This window comes from Coenobita brevimanus, chromosome 50 (genome assembly GCF_032717465.1).
Source record: "Coenobita brevimanus isolate Jiangsu-jjx chromosome 50, ASM3271746v2, whole genome shotgun sequence".
Classification (NCBI taxonomy): domain Eukaryota; kingdom Metazoa; phylum Arthropoda; class Malacostraca; order Decapoda; family Coenobitidae; genus Coenobita; species Coenobita brevimanus.
Genome location: NC_137003.1, coordinates 44,757,541 through 44,772,686, shown reverse-complemented (window position 1 = coordinate 44,772,686; position 15,146 = coordinate 44,757,541). Strand labels below are relative to the sequence as shown.

At 38.8% G+C, this 15,146-nt stretch overlaps 1 protein-coding gene across 1 annotated transcript in view; it reads right to left on the bottom strand.

Annotated features, from left to right (window-relative positions):
* Positions 1-8,522: 8,522 nt before the first annotated feature.
* Positions 8,523-15,146, bottom strand: part of LOC145399820 (uncharacterized) — an 86,449-nt gene continuing 79,825 nt past the window's right edge. The window contains exon 5 of the mRNA XM_080272383.1: positions 8,523-12,718. Within this exon, the coding sequence (XP_080128509.1) occupies positions 10,838-12,718 (1,881 nt within the window). The 3' untranslated portion in view covers positions 8,523-10,837. The remainder of the gene's footprint in view (positions 12,719-15,146) is intronic.

The following is a 15,146-nucleotide window of genomic DNA, read 5'->3' as shown; positions in this document are numbered from 1 at the left end:
CCGAGCCAAGCGTGTGATAATGAAACTGCGCGATAATGAAAGCACAGAACATATGGGATCTATCCTAACTGGTACAGGACACTCCACTTGTAAACCCAAATTTTTCTTTACAAAAATTTACACCTACTAAATACATACATACTGTTATGGTAAGTATCAGAAACACACATAGGCAAGGTTAGGTTCATATTGTGATGAGAAGAGCACAATAAGGAAGAAACACATCACAGAGACCTGAAATGGGCTTGAGGTAAGAGGTTCTGAGGGTAGGAGAGTAGAGAGATAGTGGTCTCAACCACATAGGTCTACCTAAGCCAGCAGAAATCACAGATACTGCACCATCATTGTTGACAGAAACCATTTTTTTTTTTTAAGCCAAAAAATGCGATAACAGCAGGACTGCAGATTTTCACCTTGCAGTGACATGATGATAAATGGTATAACCAAGGGATCGTGGTACACACACAACTTTATCAACATCATGACTTAAAAAAAAAGGGGGGGGGGGTTATTAGGGGATACAAAGCAGTAAATAAGTGCCACTCTCTATTCTCACCAGCGAAAGAAAATCACTTTCTTCTTGCATTCATCAGTTATCAGGTGTGTTTGAGTGTTCATGAAAGTTTATTTACAGACATTAAATTTTGAGCATACAACATGATATGCAAATATGTATGGTTTGGAAAAAAAATATATATATATTTCAGATGCATGATACGTATTAATTACATGACAGAAATTCAGTAATATACTGTAATTAATGTTTTCCACTGACACCAGTTAAAGTAGCATAAGCAGACAAATATGCACTAAGCTGGGTTCAGGATCTTCAGATGATGACAACTTAACTATTTAGAGGCAGCTAAAAACCAATTTCAACAGCATAAAGTACCGTAAAACACCCTAGCTTCGGACATTTTTTATGTGTTTTAATGAATAACTCTGTGTAAAATGATGCAATTTTATCCCGGTTGGTGTCATGTGGTAGCCAGGGACAGTACCTACTGAATCTATATAATAAAAAAAAATTAACCATGCTAAACTTTTTTTTTTTTTTTAAGTGTCCGAAGTTAGGAACAAATTTCCTTACTTCGGACAGCTCTTCTAAACTTCGGACATCCAAGTATTTGCCCTTTAAACATGAGAATGGTTAATAGCACCTGTTTCTGGACACACTGGCCAAACTTCGGACACTTAAAAAAAAAAAAAAAAAAAAAAAATACTGGGAACTCGTGGCCCAAGTTATACGTATATAAAGGGAAATATCCAAACATATCTTCTTTTTTGAGCTCATAATTTGAAATCACATTAAGATGAATCATATCACATTGTAGTGAGGTAATCTGGCCATAAATATAACTAAGAACTCTTCAGAAACTTTTCAGATGAAAAAATTATATAAAATGCATTGCATATTTTCCAAACTGTAAGGGGAACTGATCTCTTTTTCCTAAACAAAACTTCACTTAATTTTCAAGTAGCTACTTCACTGACTCAACAAATGCATACTGAAATAACATAATATAATGTTAAACACTTCTTACTGGTTCCAATGACACCCACACACCCACTAACACGCACACAAATCAATAGACACACGCGCACACAGGCACATGTTATGAAGGCACCATGGAATGTATTAATGAGCTATACACTTTAGTCTTATACACACACACACACACACACACACACACACACACACACACACACACACTTCCCTAAGAGGCCTGTGCTTGTAAAACACACACACACACACACACTTTCCTATGAGGCCTGTGCTTGTAAAACACACACACACACACACACACACCTATTGTCTGTATTTTTCCAGTAATTTGTCTGTCCGAGTTTAGGAATTTTTATATTGAATAATAGAGATATTCATTAAAACAGTCATAGCAAGATGATGCATGTATATATTTTAAAACAGTTTACTGCCCAGTACTTACAACACTTTTCCACATATAATCGTACTAATTACGTTCTTACAATTGAAACTATTTGTTCTGTGTGAACAAAGTTTTGCAGGGTTAAAAAATGTCGATTTTTTTACCATTTGATTCATAAATTTTTATCACCCACACATATTCAAGCTAGTTTAATAGGACTTATACATAATAATCTTTAAAGATTACCCTACCTACCCATATCAATATTTTTTGCAGATATCGCACTCTCTTCCAATAAACTTCAATTATTACATTTTTTCACAAAACGTCCGAAGTTTGGGCGCTGTCTGAAGTTACGGTGTTTTACGGTAATGAAAAAAGATGAAAAGAAAAAGTAAACTGTGTGTGGTGGCAGTGAGGTGAGAGAGACGAAAGGCAGGTGGCAAATGACGTTTGTGTGTGGAGGGTGGGGGGGGGGCGGTGACAGTGTAAACAGACCATTTCATGTCCCATAATTTTAGCCATGTTTATTTTTATAATTATTTGTTTTAATGAAAAACATAGTGGAAAGAAGAAATGGTGAGTGGTGACAATAAAGTGAGACATGAGGTGTGTGTGTGTGTGTGTGTGTGTGTGTGTGTGTGTGTGTGTGTGTGTGTGTGTGTGTGTAACAGAACATTTCACATTCCACTTACACAGACCATTTCACATCCCATAATTTTTGCTGTGTTGAACTATGACTACCGTATTTCTTTTACCAAATCATACAAAAAGGTAACGATTTGTTTTCTTACAGGTGGGGTAAGTGTGCAGTTAAGAGGTCTGACACTGGAACTTGGAGGGGGGGGGGATTACCAGGAATGCTAGGCAACCCTCTGTTAGGCTGTAGACCAAAGTAGGCCAACCATGCAGTACAAAGCAGCAACAACTCATCTTCAGGGGGTGCTTGATCAAAAACTCCTAAGTTTTTATGTTAATAAATGTAACTTCAGCATTTTGTGTTACTTTCAAATACCAAACTACTTTAATATATCCCACTGAAACAATACTTTGATTTAGCGAGAGACTGATTTAAAGTGAGTTCCTTCAGCTATCTTGTGTTAAATCGACATCCAACTGTATTCAATGCCCTCCCAACTGACTTACTGTCAGTGCTTGAGGGTTTGCTGCTAGGACTGAGTCATGGTTTATCTTTCCACACAATTTACATTTAGTGTAAATTGGTCTTGCATAAACTGAGGGGCTACTTAGTTGAATTAGAAAACTTACTTAGAAATCTTTCCAACATCCACCTTTAACCCTCCCGGGCACATTGATGCGAACCACGTTCCATGTTTTTTTCTTACAAACACGTTAACGTGACCTGCATGAAAAAGCAGAAAAAATTCACCAAAACTTTTTTTCGGACGATTTGCATCAAACTTTCGTGCATTCTAGCATGCCAGTCTTGCCTCCAAAGTAAACTCTTGGCAACACTGACTGCTCTGATGAGACAATGCGCAACAGAAAAACCTCAGTACCTCACGACCAGCCAAGCTGAAGGGTAGCACTGCTGTCAGTCGTCCCTTTAAATCCACCATTTTCCCCCTCCCACCCGAGGCAGAAGCCATTATTGAAATATTGTGATTGTACAGTGTTTTTTATTATACACTCAACCCCCTCCTATCACGCGTTCAGCTATCACGCTTATCTGCTATCACGCACACATCAAATGCACAACCATACATGCTATCATGCACCCCAAGACCGCTATCACGCGTCGAGTTTGAAGACAGGCTAAGCGAAGCTTATTCACATGGCACTTCATACGAGGTTTGCAAAGGATACGATGGTTAATTGGAACGGTAACGCGGTAAAATTCCCGATTATAGCACGGGCATTTGGAATGCATTTGAACGGATTCCTGCCGAGGACACGACGGGCAAAACAGTGACCAAAACCCATTCGGCTCGAAAGAATATATCGTACTACAGCATTGAAATTTGGCCTAACGCTGAATACTATTAATATTGTATATTAGAATAAATATCAATCGTCTTGAAACCCTTATAAAGAGTTTAATATTTCTTATGCCGAAAAAACTGTGATGTCGATAAAGTAATCACGTGTTTACAACTGAGACGGGGCTCTGACGAGAGTGTGAGGAACATATGTGATAGCGTCCAAGTTTTGTTCCACTTAAATGTTCCTCAGCCATTCCTGATATAAGGTACCATGTGATACCCCCTTTAGCTGTGGACACTAAAGAAATGGAGACAGCCAAAGAGATCTGGCGGCAACTAAGCCACTCCCAAGCCTCGGAACCCATCAAACCACCCAAGCCGTAATCCTTATAAAAGTTTGATGGCCTTTTATGTTGTTTATTTATTCATTATACTGTTATTATTAATATAATAATGCTTTATTTCATGTTAGAGGAGAGATTGGCAGGAAATCATAGGCATAAAGTGGTTAAAAGTTAGAAAAATGGGCCACTGAAAAACCAATTAGAAATTTTCCCATTGATTGTTCAGTTCAGCTATCACGCGCGTTTCCTGTGACCAATTAGGCGCGATAGCAGGGGGTTGAGTGTACTGCGAAGTGATTGTGTCTATGGAACATAGATATATTGTTTGTAAAGCACTGGGGCCCATTATCAGCAGTTAGGCCTAGAGGCAGGAGTCTGATTTGTTATAGCAGGGTTTCCACTTTTTTTTTTTTTTAATACATGACCGACTCTGGGCAAAGGCTTCAGGGCCTATTTCTCGGGGGCAGTGACCAATCCCGAGGCTCAGTAGTCCTCTTACACCTCCACATGTCATCACTTAGGCGCTAATGCCCACCATCCATATTGAATACATGCTAGGGCTGTCCCATACAGGATTGGTGTATTGGTATTAGCAGGGGTATTTTTGCAACATGTTGGCAGGTCAACTGGTAGATCAGGAGTCTGCTTTTAGGAAATTCAGATCCTTAAACTGTTCCATGCCCCAGTCGGGATTCGATCCTGGGTCCATTAGGACTGCAGGCCGCCTCTCTACCGATTCAGCCACCACCTCCCCCTGCCTGTAAATGATATATTTTACCTGTATAGTGAAGCCAATACTTATATTTGTGAAACATATAGTGTCTGGATTAGTGAAATAACTGACCTACCATAGCAGGCGTTACGTACACCACAGAGTCAGGAAAGGAATAATAGAGGAGGATGGGATGGAATCATGTGATAGTGTTTTATACTGCACATGGTTTTGTGTGATATATATGTATAAAATAGTGTAGCAAATGTTCGCTGAGAAATATTGTGTTGACTGATTTAGCACAAACCTAGCACGAGGATCAGAGACAACAAATACAACACACAATCACAGAATTCAGTGAAAAGGTATTGTACCAATCTCACATAGTACTATATTGCATGTGGTTTAGTATGAAATATACGTATAAAATAGTGTAGCGAGTACTCACTGAGAAATATTGTGTGCACTGATTGACTTAGTGCAAACCTAGTGCAAGGATCAGAGACAAGAAATACGACACAGCCACATATATATAAATGTATGTCGTGCAGCGAATGTTCGTGAAGAAATCTATTGTGTGCATCGCATGTTAGGCAAACGTAGCGCAAGGAGGAGAGAACAAATATGCCACAGCCACACACACACGCTTACAGACTACATAACTCCTCATCTTCAAGGTCCTGCCAGCATCTCAACACCTCTGGAGGAAGTGAGTTATCCGTATTTTGTTGATTTGTATATTGACCTATTTCTATATTTCTATATTTTTTACACAAGTAAGTATTGTTTTTTACATATACACATATGAGATGAAAGTTCAGCTTCAGTATCCGCACCTAGCAAAATGACTAATGGTCATGTCGAGTTCCTGAGAGCACTATCAAAAAGCTTATGATATTTTACGTGTATATTTTGAGTAAATAAAGAAAACGATAAAACCTAATGAGCGAAAATATGTAGGTGTGGGTAAGGCAGTGAAAGAGAGTGTTTTTTTCTCACTTGCAGGCAAGGTGGAGTTTTCTACTTTTGTCGTCCATTTACTCGAAAAGTACGGGACGTATCGACTGCCTGTAAGAACCATGATAAAGATCAGTGAATTCTACATATGTACAAGACCCAAATATAAGCCTTTGGGAGCACATCTTTTAGGTAAAGGCAGAGAAAGAGAGTGTTTTTTTCTCGCTTGCTGTAAAACTATGCAACGCTCGGAGGAGCATTCTACGTTTGTCGTCCATTTATGCGAAAAGTATTGGACGTATCGATTTCCTGTAAGAACCACGATAAAGACTAGTGAATTCTATGTATGTACATGACCAAAATATCAGCCTTCGGGAGCGTAATTCTTAGGTAAAGGCAGGGAAAGAGAGAGTTTTTTTCTTGCTTGCAGTAAAACTATGCAGCACTCGGAGGAGTATTCTACATGTCGTTCATTTCCTCGAAAAGTATTGGATGTACCAATTTCCTACATGAACCATGAAGATCGGTGAATTCTACGTATGAACAGGACATAACAACGTAACATCTCTGATGAAAAGTCATTGTTACGTAGACGGAAATACAACTGTTATTGTGCACACGTGATGAAAGTGCAGCACGGGCGTGGGTACCCAGTATTTTTTTGCGATTTACTTGGAAACTATGAGGCGCATGAAAAATCTGTGGGTACCATGAGAAAGGTCATGAAATTCTACACAATATGAAATAAAAACATAACCTGTGTGAGAAAACTTTTGCAGCAGAGCTCCCTGATTTTTTTTTTTTTTTTTCTCTCTCTCAGAAACTACAGATCGTCTCACAACCAGACAAATCTCATTGGAAAGCTGATGAAATTCTCTATCAAAACTTCTAATCACATCTTTCTGTATGATGGAAAACATTCAAATTAGGATGTTGGGAAGTGAGACTGACATTCCGAAATGTTTATCCACACTGGCCTAATGTACTTTTTTTTTGTTTGTTTGTTTGTTTTTTTTGCTTATCGGCTAGAACAAACACCGGCGAGTAAGATGATGTAGGTTTCATCGCAATATATAGATGTTTGGGTGGCGAAAATAAGATGAGAATACATGTTTTCAGCAGCGCACGGGGGGGCTGGCGCGGAGGGGGGTGGAGTAAAATCGTGTGCTGGAAAACTTACTAAAACTTATCCATGTGTGAGAGGGTTAATGAGCCCTGTGAAGTAAGTGTGTGTGTGTGTGTGTGTGTGTGTGTGTGTGTGTGTGTGTGTGTGTGTGTACACGTGGTTTCCCTTTACGAACGTTAATTTTACAGAAAACTCACCATAATCTCTACAAATCGCATAAAAAATGATGTACCCTTTGGTACTTCTCTACCTTCTTTAACTCAACTAGTGTTTTTTCAACTTTAATTATACACGAAGGGAGGGATATCTTATACGTATTGCCATCATTTACACAGCTTTCTGTTCGGTTATTTTACACAAAAATCTGTTGTACATAATGTCCTGGCAAATCCAAGTCCTTGGTACATATGAGACTATCTGCAGTATGACATAAAAATCTGCATGACCCCGATCATTATTTCTGAAGGTTGGAGAGCAAAGTTTATCTTGATCTGAAATACTCTACTATCACTGTAAAAGACTGGTGCAATTACCAGTATGTTACTCCCGTACAACAACCTGGTTACAAGACACATTTCCTAATACAGTACTGCTATCACATGGAGACAACATGTACTGTGCACAGAACAAGTGCCAGTGACAAAAGAGAATGGATGTCCAAGAATAGCGCTGCCTAGTACACAGAACAAGTGCCAGTGACAAAACAGAATGGATGTCCAAGAATAGCACTGCCTATCACAGAATGTGCTTCCAAGAAGCTACCTTCTTCTTTATGGAGTTCACCTCACTTGGCTAGCCACAGCCACTGTCACATTTCCCGATTCCCTAGCTGATGATTCATGCCAGACAGCCACTCCAGCATCATGAAACTGCTTGATGATGACAGATGCAATGACCTCAAATTAGAACCACTTCAGGATTTTCTTCTTAAATTCACAATCTCTGCAGTGCCACAGAGCTGGAAAATCCCTCACTTGCTCAGCTGAAAAGGCCTCTGCTTCTAAGGACCTAAAATGTGGCTTGAAGTCACCCTTGCTTCTATGCAATGTGCATGAGGATATGCATTTCCAATGTGCAGGGGTCTCTCGTACACAAAAACATCAAATGACATTTTATCACAGCTACCACATTTCAATATATTTGAAAATTTTCTCAGACAAATAAAAACATAAGAATCATATAACAAATGATTATGGTGTTTACCAAAGGCAGTAAAACAATCATAACAATTCTGAATATAGTTTTTGCTCTGACCATAAAGTTCAACATAGCAGATAACACACACTACTTTGCCACGAAATGGATGAACTCTACCGAGAAGATGGAGACGAAGGAGTTTTGGACAGCAACGGTGAGTGTGGATGTCCACAAATGGGTATGGTGGTGGAATGTGCTTCACTACTGCAGCAGCAAAATTGGGCATCTGTGGGTCCCCATGTAACAGCAGCTCAAGTTTAGATCTCTTCATCACTAACCTAGCACAGATAGCACCAAGTCAATCTGCACCTCAAATCAAAGTGCTAAGATGGGTGAATAAAATACTAATTCCCATATTAGTTTATTAACTGATCTACAGACTTTTGACACCATTTTCATTTGCATATAGGCAAAGGCAAACAGGTTATTCTCTAGTCTGTTTACATAATATTTACAGTATGATATCAGTTACTCAGTAAAAACTTCAATAGAGCATTGTGTGTGACTATTAATTAGATTAAGTTGAATCTGTAGCATCTAATATCCCAATTGGCCACTTTAGGCTTCAGTGTTTAATATACTTTTGTGTGGAAAAAAAAAAAAAAAAAAAAAAAAAAAAAAATGCTCAATAGAACTGTACATGTGTTCAGTTTCTGATTTGGCGTCTGTAATACTTACACAGACAAGTAAAGAACAAGTCACTTATGCGAGGAATGTCCTTATGATGATAAAAGCACTGGGTTCTATTTACACTTGCAAAATAAACTTTATACAGTACATAAAATCATCCTTTGCTTTCACTAAAATATCCTATTCCCCTAAACACCTATTCTCAAACTGGATCCAAATTTCACTAGCATGTACAGTACACCACCGTAAAGAACTTTTATTATTAAGGCTCAACAACAAAGCACAAACTGATGTTCCCAAACAGTTACTTGACATATGATAAACATCATTCCACTCATGGTCAACTTTACGTAACTTACTTCAAATCTAATTGGTATTGAATCTTTGTGTTCTCCACATTCAACAACATTCATAATGCAGTTTCTGACAGTTTCATATGCTTTTGTGTCAGTGCTGAAGATTAAATTACCATGTACAAACATAAAAAAAAAAACAGAATAAATGGAGCATGGAATTGCCAGCTCAGCTAAATTACATGGAAATAAGAGACTTTTTGACTAAAGTAAATGGGATGGGGATGGGAGAGTATCCCAGACGCACAGTCCAAGCTAGCAATCATAATGAAAGAATCGAAAGTGATGCTCAAGGTACAGTTATGATCAGTTTCATGAGGTTGGTAGTTTTTCAGAATGCATCTAATTGGACAAGTTAAGTGCAAGTGTAACAGGTGCTGAATAAATTAATGTTATTTCAAATAACTGAGTATGTGTCACATGAGCTATACTGTATTTCTGAAAATAAAGAAACTGGTTCTGTTGCAGGTGTAATGTGTGATGCTATATATATAACTTGTAGTTATTTTGTTCTCATGGATAATAAGCGGGGCTGACAACTGTTTATGAAATGAAGCAAAGAGCCTCAATAAATTTTGTTTTCTGTTTTGTTTCATTTTGTCTTTTTTTGTGGTCAATAATATCCATTTATGAGCAAAAATACGAAATAGATCCCAAAAAGTTACCGAGACAAATCTATAATGCAGAAAACTGTCAATACAACTGTTTCACTAGCAATGTGGCAAAAATTGCATTCACTGAATATGAGTCTTTGTAATATACAACTTACAAACTGGTTAATATAATGGTATACATGTATATAAGTATTGTCTTATCATACACAATGGGTATTTATCACAAAGATTTACAAGCAAGTGAAGATAAATACAAATACAGGAACGCAATAACAATGACTCATGCAAGGACTGCAAAGGTAGTGATAAAAAATATCTCCAAACATCAAAAAAGTTTTTTGGACATACAAATAGGATATGGTCATGACCCTTATGGGTTACTTCATTATTGTTGCCACTAACTTGTTAGCTACAGTAGCACTGTACATGGCATTCAAACTTGCCATAAAATGAAATGCATGACCAGAGCTAATATAGACAAAACAATTTTGAGAAACTGCGATATGTTGGTACTTGGCACAAATTTCACCATACAAGCAAATGCTGATGATGAGAATTCAATGATGAGTGTGAGATATATAGATAAGGCTGGTATTAGGCAACAAATGTGTATGAGCAACGACATTCTTCATTACATCATTCATTATACACAACAGCTAACAAAGCTAAGCCTTTTTAGTGTATAACCTCCAACGACAGCTATTTAGAAGAGGAAAAATTAGCTGATGTGAAGTTTTATATTTCCAGTACATGTATATTAAGGCACAAAAAATAGCTGGAAAGTTTATGGCCAAGCCAGTTATAAGTACATGACATCCAAAAGTAACATTATTAATAATTGTGGGTATTCTTGAGTACCTTTCCAAATGCTTTAGCATGTGCAAATGACTCTGATGTATGTACAGTACTTAAATTGCACAGATTTACAACTTTTCATTCACTCCATCGCATAGGAAGAGGAAGAAAGGCACGAGGAAGATGAAAATGATCAGCACACAATCACAAAATTAACTGCATTCACTACAAACTTAAATCATTCATGAAAACTGAAATAATTTCCATCTTCAGGTAACTATTTATGGTCAGGCACTGATTCATTTTCTGCCAGACTTTCTCTGGCTTTAACATTAATTTTTTCTGGTTTGTTTTCAACAGGCTTGTGGCTAAATCTATTTGACGGGGCACTGAACCCAACTGATGGGCGCCTTCTCTCCCCTGTCGTTGTGGTCGTGGTAGTATTAGCAACCGTGGAAACTGGACTTTGGTGGTACGTAGGTGAAGAGAGAGGGGAGGCAATGTTGGGAGGAGGAGAGGAGAGAGGAACAGGCAGAGAGTGCTGGGAAGGGGACTGAGACACAGAGGGAGTGTTAGGTTGTGGGGTAAATTGTTTGAGTAGTGATATGGCAGTGGCCCTATCTGCAAGGTTCTTCACTTGCACAAAACTAGGAGACTCAGTTTCCTTAAGGACTACTGGTTTGCTTGCTGGGTCAGGGCAGTGGTTAGTTCTTTTACCTGAAGCCTGAGCTGGGCTCTTCCTGCGAGTGGGATCTTTGTCTTGCAGCATACGAGAAATGCGCTGCTTTAAGGGTGTGTCTGAAACTAGCTGAGGACCAGAGGGTGTTGGAACAGCCAGTGTGTGACTGGCTACAGGGGTGGTGACAGATACTGTGCTACTCAAGGGTCGGACAGGGCTGGAAGGGGGTCGAACAGGGCTGGATGGAGGGTGAGCAGGGCTGGTTGGGGGGTGAATAGTGACTGTGGCTGGGCTAGCTAGGGGCCGTGATGTAACTGTAGCAGGGCTGGCTGGGGGACGAGAAGTGACTGTAGCAGGAGCACCAATCTGCCCCTGATCCTGAGACACCCTGATCTGTACAGCCTGCAAAAGGATCTTCATTTCATCTGTGATCTGTGGTTGCTCTTGAGCATCCCCAATTTCATTTCCAGCCATTCCTCCAGAATCCTGGGATGCCACACCTGAGGCCTCAATCACTACAAAGGACTCCCCATCATGCCTTGGAGACAGAAGTTCATGCCGGGGAACTCCCGTGTCCCGAGAACATTTTAGCACAGGAGACAAGCCTTTAGAAGAATCCATCACAAATACAGGCTGTAAAGAGTTCTCAGAGGATGTGAAGGTAGGAGCAGCCAAAGACACCTGGCCAGGAGAAAGGGAATATGGGGGCTGGCCAGTAGACTGAACCAGAGCTGGTGGAAGCATCTGTCTCACCACACCTGTTATTTCACCCTGAGGTAGCTGACCAGGGGAGGAGCCTTTTAAAAGTAATGCTTTTAGTAAGGTCTCCTGGGGGGACTTGAAGGCAGAAGTATCCTTGCCAAGCAAAGTGTGTGGTGTTCCAGGGTCCCTCCTGCCAGACTCTGAGTCTGACTCAAGGGGGAGGACTCTGGTATGGCCATCATGGGGAGAAGGTTGCAAGACCAGGTGTGGTAATGCTACACGTCTGTCACAATCTACTCCCTCATTCTTGTCCTTGTACAATACAGTTAGGTCTTCCTTTTGTAAAAAATTTACAGTTTCTTTGGAGAGGAAAGGCATGACAGAAGGCTCATTGGCATGTGGTTTGGGCAGGATAGGTTTTGGGTCTGCTGAGGAAGCATACATAAGCTTCATCTCTGTGACAGGAGTGTGCTGTGGTAGTCCTACACCTCCTCCATTACTACCTCCTCCAGCTGAAACAAGTCCGGGGAGGTACTCGTGTTTCACCGGGAACTTAGGCACTCTACCCTTGCGGCTTTTTACATACGCCAGCTGCTCTTTGTGAATCTTGTTGAGGTGCGTCCTTAGATTGGAGCGCTGAGTGAAATCCTTTTGACAAATGGAGCACTGATACGGCTTCTCACCCGTGTGGGTCCGTACATGGTCCTTCAGGTGGACGGAGAGTCTAAATCCCTTCCCGCACCACTCGCACTTGTACTTCCTCTCCAAGTCCGCCACCTACGGGGAGAACAAAAATGCTGCTAAAGATGGTGCTCGCACAATCAGCCTTTTGATCTGCATTCTTATAGCTCTGCTCTACTGCTATGGGGCGTGAAATGGTACTGTCAAAAAAGTAGTTCCATGCTTGCCTGCCTTCCTGCCTTCCTCTCAAATTTTCATCAGCTACTTGACAACACTGAAGGAGTGGAAATAGGGGAGGGAAGGGGGGGATAAAATTTCTTCTCATGAAATTGTCCAATTGTACAGTTTCCTTCGAGGCAGGTTTTAAAAAATTTTCAGCAGCACTTTTTCACAAGAAAGTAAGAGGCTTCAACTTTAAATACATAAATTCAGATGTATACAATGTAACAATACACGCACACGAGGCTTCAGTTTTGAAAGTGCACTATACGACAAAATCCTGTTTTAAACTGTACGAAAAATTCTTGAATAAAAGTGAGAGTGCAGATGCACAAAAATTTCCAACAGCTTGATACTTAGAAACGTAGGAAAAACAGCAGAGTACTTCCCACATCAGTCAATTCCACTTCAGTCACACCTACTGGCAAACACCCATGCACATTCTTACCCATTCACCCCTTCAGTAAGATACCTTTTGTATTCCTCAACTGAAAGTTTTTTTTTTTTTTTTTTATATATATATATCAGGCTTAGAAGATAGCTCATGGGAAAAAAAAAAAAAAAAAAAATAAATAAAAAAACTATCATACTGCTGTCTGATTATGTTTAAGAGACAGCTGAAGTGATAAGGCTTAATCACACAGCATACTCTACACTGAATACTTCACTGCAGCTTTCCCTAGTCTTTCTGTGTTGGACTCACCTCTGGAGAAATAGAAATAGTAAAAACCAAAGTACTGAAAGATGTATGCATATGGTAAACTGAACTTCTGGAAAACTAGACATACTGATACTGCATATCTGACTTGCATATTCTATCTATTTATTATTAGTATTATTATTGTTTGTTTTTTTTGTTTTTTTTACAATCTGGTAATGGATAAATACTTTTGCAAAACATACATCAATCAATACTTGCTACTATTGAAAAAAATCTGTGTCTTAGCTGCTTGTGATATTTTGAGCAACTCCATAATTATCTGTTTATGAACAGTAATATACTGTGTGTGTGTGTGTGTGTATATATATATATATATATATATATATATATATATATATATATATATATCGTCAAAAACAAGATGAGTACTTTTCTACTTTAATATGAAGACACACTTTGCAAATAATTTCAAGCAATCTAAATTCTTGCTCCCCTTTCCCCCCTTGTTTTAAAGATCATCCACTGTCTTTCTGGTATCTGACACATGTTGTATAGTACCTCAATGGCCAAACCTTGACCAACAGATGTTTTTCCAAGGACCCAAATATATACTATTTCAGACACAGACATTTATACCACTTCTACATATCTACCTCCGAAGGAGTCAATCTGCAAACATGTACTGTACTGCAGGACACAACATGAAGGTTAACAATATCAGTCAATAATACAAATCTTAAAGAAAAAATGCAAGCAAGGAATGTCAATGTGTGGTTGCCACTCAAAGCTTTAAAAAAGATCTTAACCAATATATCTGAACATATCCTGCATTTACAGCAGTGATGTGATGCTTTTTATTCCAATGACACTTCTTTGGGTGACTGTATGCTCCATACAATATTACTAAAAGAAAAGGAATTGCTGTACTGAAAATGCAGTGAAGCAGAATCCTGGTGCTTAAACTTACCTTTCTCCTGAAGCTGATGATAATGTCCATATAGGGTTTTTCATTACACTGCTGTTTTACAACTTAAAGTTACTGTACTGGTTACTACAATAAATAATACTGCATTGCATATTCATAATGTTATGTACTGTTGTCTTTACAAACAAATGTCGAGTAAAGTTTTTAAGTCCCAATATTTAGAAGACTTTCAACTCAGCCTAACAACGATCAATTAAATGTACGAAACTTACAGGAAAACTACTATTTTAAAGATTTCAATGAAACACTGCTGCCTTTCGTGATAATACAATATTTGCAGGTAACTGGACTGTATATAATCTCTAAATATGGGTAACATATATGGCATGAACAATATTTTAAACAGATGAAACCTAATAAAAACTCTTTACTATAAACACAACTCTACATCAAAAGATAGCTTAATGGTATCACATGATTCTAGTGCGATTTTAACTCTCATGATCCACAAACTTTGCAGATGGCGATGCTGACTGAGGATAAATATGCTTAACTTTAATGCTGCCAGTAAACCAACCTTGGTACTACACACCCATAATACTGTATCTGAAGACAGCAAGAGGCTACAGAAGAAATCACCAAAAAGAAGGAATTATGCATTCCTCACCAATTTCATCCTCCTGCTTATATCCATTCTCTCTACATAACCATAACTTTGA